General features: G+C 39.1%; 3 protein-coding genes across 5 annotated transcripts in view; 1 reads left to right on the top strand and 2 right to left on the bottom strand.

The window, feature by feature from the left end:
* LOC109478775 overlaps positions 1–2,424 on the bottom strand; it is an 8,868-nt gene extending 6,444 nt beyond the window's left edge. Inside the window, exons 1-2 of one of the 3 annotated variants that reach the window (XM_019780542.1) lie at positions 2,395–2,424; positions 1,935–2,080 (exon numbers count right to left, since the gene is read on the bottom strand). In XM_019780542.1, coding sequence (XP_019636101.1) covers positions 1,935–2,014 — 80 coding nt within the window. In that variant the 5' untranslated portion in view covers positions 2,015–2,080; positions 2,395–2,424. Of the gene's footprint in view, positions 1–1,263; positions 1,373–1,934; positions 2,309–2,394 lie in introns of those variants that run through there. The other 2 variants (XM_019780540.1, XM_019780539.1) reach the window with 2 other exon arrangements.
* A 3-nt stretch (positions 2,425–2,427) lies between these two features.
* LOC109478777 (replication protein A 14 kDa subunit-like) lies at positions 2,428–4,852 on the top strand. Its single transcript, XM_019780543.1, has 4 exons — positions 2,428–2,659; positions 3,101–3,175; positions 3,564–3,663; positions 4,048–4,852. Exons 1-4 carry the CDS (start codon positions 2,561–2,563, stop codon positions 4,128–4,130), a joined length of 357 nt encoding a protein of 118 aa, XP_019636102.1. The 5' UTR covers positions 2,428–2,560; the 3' UTR covers positions 4,131–4,852.
* Positions 4,853–5,044: 192 nt separating this feature from the next.
* Positions 5,045–6,908, bottom strand: LOC109478779 (WD repeat-containing protein mio-A-like). The gene is made up of 3 exons (XM_019780546.1): positions 6,754–6,908; positions 6,431–6,533; positions 5,045–6,118 (listed from the first exon to the last, which is right to left on the bottom strand). Exons 1-3 carry the CDS (start codon positions 6,896–6,898, stop codon positions 6,019–6,021), a joined length of 348 nt encoding a protein of 115 aa, XP_019636105.1. The 5' UTR covers positions 6,899–6,908; the 3' UTR covers positions 5,045–6,018.
* Positions 6,909–6,950: the final 42 nt, after the last annotated feature.

Genomic DNA, 6,950 nt, shown 5'->3' with positions numbered 1-6,950 from the left:
AGCTCTCAGCAGATGGGCAGTAGATGAAATTGTAGCCAAATGGCCAGGCTTGAGACTGTTTGGTGGTAATAAACCCATAGAACGGCGGAAATGGCTCTAGCGGTAATAGGAGGCAGGGAATTGAGTTGGACAGGAATGGGTGCTAAAAATCATAGTGGAAACACCAATGTTTTGAAACTAATGCACTGCCCTGGCGTGGCACGTTTGTTCAAAGTAATAGCCACTAAAGCCAACACTGGCTGACACAAGTACATAATTGACCTGTATGGTTGGTGGAGTTTAAGAGCATTTCAGTGTGTAGATAGTGGGCTACAGTAAAGCCTTCCAGTATCATCTAAAAATTTTATTTACAAATCATAAATGCATCATGTGACAGATGGGAAATTATATTGTGCACTTGTTCACAAATTCTGTTCAGAAAAATGTGACATTTCTAGCTGACGATTGCAGTTTCAGTTTGTCAGTGGGCACTATAATGTTAATGTGCACTGGTACCAATTTGAGGAAATAGGATGCCCATAAAGTGTTACAACTTAATAGTGTACAAGTACATAGAGTGCCATAATTTCTTAAACCTTTGACTCCTGCAAGTCTCTAGAGTCACTGATGAAAGGTAGTGGATGCTTATGCTACCTGAAACGTCTGACTGTTTCGAAAATCATATCCAGTTGCTTGAGCAACTGTTTTTTGGCTTACTTTTTACCTGGATGTCTAACCTTCACCGTCATATTTTGACGCAAAAGGTTGTCCAAAGAAAATTTTAAGAGTGTTAAGATTGCTTAAAAGCTTTATCCTAACTTTCCATGGGAACACAAAAAGACCTGATATTTCCTTAAGAAACATGCATGTATTTTTTCTTCATATAAAAACATGATAGCCAACATGAACTCAAAGCTGGACATAGGGTCACAAATGGCCCTATCTTGGACATTGTTAAGATCATAGACCAGGAATCCCGGAAGGCACATAGAAAGACTAAGGAAGCGGTCCACATCCAGTTGGAACGTGCCGGGATGAATCGCAATGAAGGTTGGGAGCTGCCCAAGTCCTACCTACCCCTACTCCGCAAGGAGGCGGGGGAGGTCAGAAGATCCACAAAAGTCTCGACCTAGTCTCATGTTCTCGCGAGACTAGGTCACTCCGTGATCAAGGTGTACAGTCGACACCAAAACTTTGGAGGTACGTAATCTACCTTACAAAAATACAGTCACTGATCGAAGAATTTCTACTAACTGATGATATTAAAAATCCTGTTGTTTGTACCTGATGATACGCTGGTGGTGGAGCAGTGCCACCTGGCAGTTCCTGACCATACTGCACTGTTGTCCTCTCTATAGCAGTTTCTCCCAGGAGAACAAACCCATCTTCTTCCCTGCAGATACAAGCATTAAAATAATTAGGTGGAGACTGAACCCTGTTACTTTACACAGATAACTGATTTGTAACCCTTGCCTATATAGTCCCACAGAGGAAAATAAAAGCAATGACTGAGGATGTCTGGCAATATTGGGAATTACAAAACACATACACAAGGATAGCCAAAAATACATGCATGGAAAATCATCTGTCATATATGTTGATTGTTTCTTTATAACTGTTAGTATATTCGATTCAATGTAACGAGTCAATCAAACATACGGTAAGTTTTGAAGTTGAAAGTTACCACCAAGCACATTGTTGTATTTTCACATCAATGGTTATTGGTATCTTTCGAAATACAGTTAAAGGAATTAAGTTAGTAAAAAATTCAATTAAGCATTACATAATGACTGATTTTTCAGTCAGTCTGTCCGTTTGCAAGGTCGTATACAATACAGTTTGGATCTGACTCGGATCTCTTTACACCCAGAAAAACACGATTAAAAGCAAGACGTAAGAAGAGAAACGACAGTCCACATGAAAATGAAAACTTCAGAAGTCTCCTCTCCCCTGACCTGTCCTGCTGACTGTCCCGGCTGGTCACGCCCGTCTGCTGACCCCTCGACCCTCTCCGGCCACCGAACAACGAAATCATCCTCTGGGAACCACAACTTCCCTGTGCAGGGCTGCCGGGGTGTCTATCTCCGAAGAGCGAGAAATACTGCAGAGACAAAGAACCCATTTTGAGATAGTCTGAATGACTTCTTGTCTCTCAGAAAAAGTAGTGAATTGTTGTTGAGTGTGTGTTAAAAATAGGTTATGTGACTCACTGTCATGTAACGCATAACGGTGCATCAGATTTTGTTAAAAATTCCAAGAAGTTTCGACTGTCACATTTAGTTTAATAACTTTTCCAATAGTTAAGATTGCAGGGAATGAGTAAATGGTATTCGGTGAGCGATAAAATTGAGAAAAGGGCGAAAAAATCGTGGCTTAAATTGTGCAAATCTTGTATAAACACGTCAACAAACTTACCCGCGTCCGCCATTTTGGATGTCAAAGGTCACCGCGCATGCTGAACATTTACGCGCCATTTTTTGCTTCGGGAAGACAGAAGATTTCGTCCAGCACGTAAAATTACCAAAAACTTACTCGTTTTCATACGTATGATATTTGCATGAGCTTGAGGTGATTATTGACGATGGGGGAAGCATTTGAGCAGGCCAAACCGCGGGTGAACGCGTCCATGTTGCCGCAGCACATCGGGAAGTTCGTCTGTCTGCTGGGGGAAGTTATGGACGTGAGTATGCTGTGCCCCCCTCCCACTTGTACACTTCTGTAGTTGTACAGAGTTTATGAGTGACAATGTTTTAACTTTTGAAGCATAGGTGTGTGTGTGTTTTAGGAGGATAACTCAAGAAGCTTTGGATGGATTGTCAGTAATGTTTCAAAACTTGGTAGGTTGGTTGGTACATGTGTAGGTCTTGATGAGACATCGAAACATGTGTTTTCTTCCTCCATGATCGAAATGATTAGCATTTGGCTTGTTTGGTGATCTAGGCATGTTAGAGTCAGGAATTTTGGATAGTACACAGCTCTTTTGCTCAGGAAGAATTGACATTCATTTGGGGCCCCTAGAAGCTTGTTCTTGAACTGCAGGAGTGTTTGTTGAAAAATCCTTATGGTACACTTTTGTGGACATGTCTATGAAAATTCTGAATAATCTGTTCTGTTCCCTCAGGTGGATCCAAACGGTTTGATGTTTGCAGTAAAGACAAGTGACGGACAGCGGGTACAGATTAACCTACCAGAACCGGTAAGGCTTTTCCTGTTTGTTTGTTTGTTTGTTTGTTTGATGTCAGACCAAAAATTTGTCAACTCGGACCATGTCAAATTAGAACAAGTCAGACCAACCACTAGGTCATGTCATATCCTTAACCAAGGAAGTTTAAATAATTTCCTAACCCAACAGCTACACATGTAAGTCAAGTACTAATCCCAACCTTATAATTTGTCAATGGTGTTGGTCTAACTTGTCTTAATCTTGTTTGTTTGTTTGTTTGTTTGCATTACATAGCTGGTAAACAGGTTGTACATTAAGAACCAGCTGATTGGTTTGATCTTCTTACACAGGGAATGTGTATAGTCTTATTGAAATAAAATAAGTTTGTATCATGAAAGAATTTCTGCTGCTTTTGTTCCAGCTAGAGGAGATGGTATCAGGAACGGTGGAGATTGTCGGGGAGGTGACCAACAACTGTCAAGTCACCTGTCAGAGCTACATCCTGTTTGGGGGAGACTTCGGTCAGTTCAACTCTTCCTAACGTATTTTTAATGCAAAGTGATAGAATTTTACTCAGGATTTTGTATATTCTACATGTTGAATGTAATATATTGTTACTCAGTTCCTAAGACTAAGAGTGGTGGTATCCCACATCATTTCATTAATGTGATATCTATATAAGTGACCAATATGAGCGATGATCACTGTTTTTGTACTTATACTTAGTACATGCAAATTATATGCAAATCAGTCAACCAACACCATTTTTTTGCCTACCACTAGCTAGTCGTGACTTCATAGCAATCACTCGTATTTAGACCAAAACAAAGTTGTATTATTCTGTATTCTCTAAATATAGCGATAAGAAACCTAAATGATTAACACATGGTTTCTCTTGTTTGCAGACATGAACTTGTATGATGAAGCCATCAAGCTGGCAACGGAACACAGCAAATACTACCCACTCTCTGAGAGCAGTAACTTCTAGGACACACAGAACTGTTTGGACCATTGTGAACCATGCACTAAGTGCAAGGACATTACATTGAATATACCTGTAAATTGAGACGATGAAAACCTGCAATTTTGTTACAGATTTGACTAAAATACAGATCTTTTATGGTATAGTGATATCAAAAGATAGGGTTGGTAAGGGGGAAACAAAAGAGTACTTTAAGAAACGCTAAGTGTCTGTAATACTGTTTATTCAAAATGTGTTGAAAATTTTTCATGGAGTCACCACAAAAGCATATTTTACTGTTATATGACTTATTGTTTGTATTTTGAATTCAATTCAAAGTGTAAGGTGTGAATTTATAAGTCAAAATACTAAAGTCTTTCAATTATGAGTCTGAAAACAAAGAAAACACAAAGACTTTGGTCAGTTCAATTCTGACATGGGCTTAACCAGTTTTATTGCTCATATTATCTCTGTACATCTATCACTACACACTATTCTATCTAGCAGATTTGACAAAATAGCTCTTTTTGTATATCTTCTTGTAACTTGAGAACCTACAGTCTTCCACAGTATATATTATACATACCTTACCATCTGTTACAGTGCTTGCTTGTTGGTCTGATTTCTTAGTTATAGCCCATGTTATAACTACACAGAAATCCATATAGTTGTCAGTGTAGAATTGTGTAACACAGCTTTTGCTACATGTACATTCTTTCAACGAAATACATTTCGTCACTACATCCTTTTATTTCACTTTGTATTAATTATACGCCTTGAAGTGGTCACATTACTTCTTACATTATTGTATTGTTCACTGCACTGATGCGATTCTAAATTTAAATCTTACAGTTTGGCCAGTACATGTATTTTGTTTCACTGAAACAATTGAATTGCAACCCAAACAAAAGAACTCAATATGTTGTACTATATGTAAAAGCTGACTTTCACCATTTACTAGTTAGTATGTCTTAATCTTGGCATGAAACTACAAAACCCCTGCATAGGGTGTATATCATGTACAATATACACTGAGATACTTTGTCATGTAAAACCATGACAGCTACATGTAAGCACCCTTAACCAGAACAATACCTGTCTTCTTGCAGTAGATTTTGTGCAGATCATATGGAGTCCCACCATAGGTCTGACTAAAATGACTGAAAATTTGCATGTGTCATTTCACTGGCCTTTTAAATTGGTGAAATTAAAGGCATCCAAGCAATTTCACGGCAGCAAAACATCCAGGATGAGGAAATCTGTCTGGTAATGATACTGCTATTTCTTAAAGCATTTTTGCCGAAAGTGTTTGAAATAGCCCCCAACAAGCTATGTGCATCTCCTTATTTTTTGGGTAACGCCATTAATAACTAGAATCAGCCTATGGTACAAAACAAGCGACCATTTTCCGTCAGTGACATCACATTTTTGCCTCAAATACAATGTATTAGTATGCCATAGGATAGGATTGATTCAACTTAATCGGATTAAAAGAATGAACAGAAAAGTTTTGCTGCCATAAAATTGCACTGGATGTCTTTAAGAGTGATATCGCTTGATGTTAACAAGCCTGACAAAAGGTTTCATACTTCAGTAGCTGCACGTTGAAACTTGGCAATGGTAAGAGGTGAACATACATACATGGAAGGCCAGCTCTCCTTGTCACTTATGTTTGTATGTACATGTATGGCTCCAAATACCAACTGCATACGCAGGTTAGTGCAGGTAAAATTGGACTTGTACAGGTATATCTGAAGTCTACCTCTGCCTAACCTGTAGGTCTATACAGATGTTAGTTTCCTTTACTGTTTGCTATCAGAATGCTAAATGTGCAGGTGATTTTGCATATTACCAGTGCAGGTCTGAAGAAAAAGGTATTTTGAGCCCTGACATGTGAATGTGGAAGCACAGGCTATCATTTAACGATGGTCTCTTCAGCAGAGGTGACAGTTCCTACTGAGTCCAGGGACATACACTTACAGTGGCACGCTGTGACGGGACACTCCGTGTGGTCTCTGGAAACACAGCAATATAAACAATTATTCTGGCATTTCATAGACCAGGATTTTCCCCAAATTTAGTGGAAGATAGTATCGGGTATAGCCGGTATAACCGCCTTCAGCATAACACACCAGCTTAGTGCTTAGTGTTATGAAGGGCGAAACAATATAAACAATCATTCTGACATTTCATAGACCAGGTTTCTCCCCATATTTAGTGCAAGATAGTGCTGTAGTGTTGAGAAGGGCAAAACTTACTTGTCCCAGGTATCACTGTTTTGTTCTTTTCCTTTCTTTGCTATAGCAAGGACATATGTTTTTCCTCACCTGAACCATTCCATCATGTGGTTGGCATGTCCTCCATGTCTGCAGGTCTGACACCAGGTGAACCAGCTCCCAAACTTGTTCTGTTTCGCTTCTTTGGTATAATCTGAGAAGAAACAGGATAAATTAATACATTAGTTTTGTAGCAACTTTTCTAGCAATGTCTTTTCATTTGCTCCTGCATCTACTAAGTCAAAATGCACCATTAATGAAGATGAATAAGATTTCAGCATTGAATATATTCTAACACTGTAGCAATTTGAGCCATAAGTTTTAATCAGTATTACATGAATTCTTATTGAACCACAACATTTCTCAAACCTCACCTTGCTTCTCTTCCTTGTTGGGTTTAGCAGCATTAGTGCCTGATGCAGTTCCCATGTTCATGAGACAGAGGGCGCACCTTGGCAGCGGTTTTCTGCACCCAGGACAGCTACTGATCTGTTGGACAGATGCCAATGTCGTTATCATCTTGAACAAGACAAAATATGTTAATACATCTGGAAGCTAACATTTATGTCAC

This window comes from Branchiostoma belcheri, unplaced genomic scaffold, assembly GCF_001625305.1.
Source record: "Branchiostoma belcheri isolate BF01 breed outbred unplaced genomic scaffold, Haploidv18h27 scaffold45, whole genome shotgun sequence".
Classification (NCBI taxonomy): domain Eukaryota; kingdom Metazoa; phylum Chordata; class Leptocardii; order Amphioxiformes; family Branchiostomatidae; genus Branchiostoma; species Branchiostoma belcheri.
This window is presented reverse-complemented; position numbering and strand designations above follow the sequence as displayed.

Bases quoted from the DNA above. Each gene is read 5' to 3' on its own strand.
- LOC109478777 (XM_019780543.1), top strand. From the start codon at position 2,561: ATGGGGGAAGCATTTGAGCAGGCCAAACCGCGGGTGAACGCGTCCATG. The intron at 2,660-3,100 runs GTGAGTATGCTG...CTGTTCCCTCAG, and splicing joins TGCTGGGGGAAGTTATGGAC to GTGGATCCAAACGGTTTGAT. The intron at 3,176-3,563 runs GTAAGGCTTTTC...CTTTTGTTCCAG, and splicing joins AGATTAACCTACCAGAACCG to CTAGAGGAGATGGTATCAGG.
- LOC109478779 (XM_019780546.1), bottom strand. From the start codon at position 6,898: ATGATAACGACATTGGCATCTGTCCAACAGATCAGTAGCTGTCCTGGG. The intron at 6,534-6,753 runs GTGAGGTTTGAG...GTTTCTTCTCAG, and splicing joins CAACAAGGAAGAGAAGCAAG to ATTATACCAAAGAAGCGAAA. The intron at 6,119-6,430 runs GTGAGGAAAAAC...CTGTGTTTCCAG, and splicing joins CACATGATGGAATGGTTCAG to AGACCACACGGAGTGTCCCG.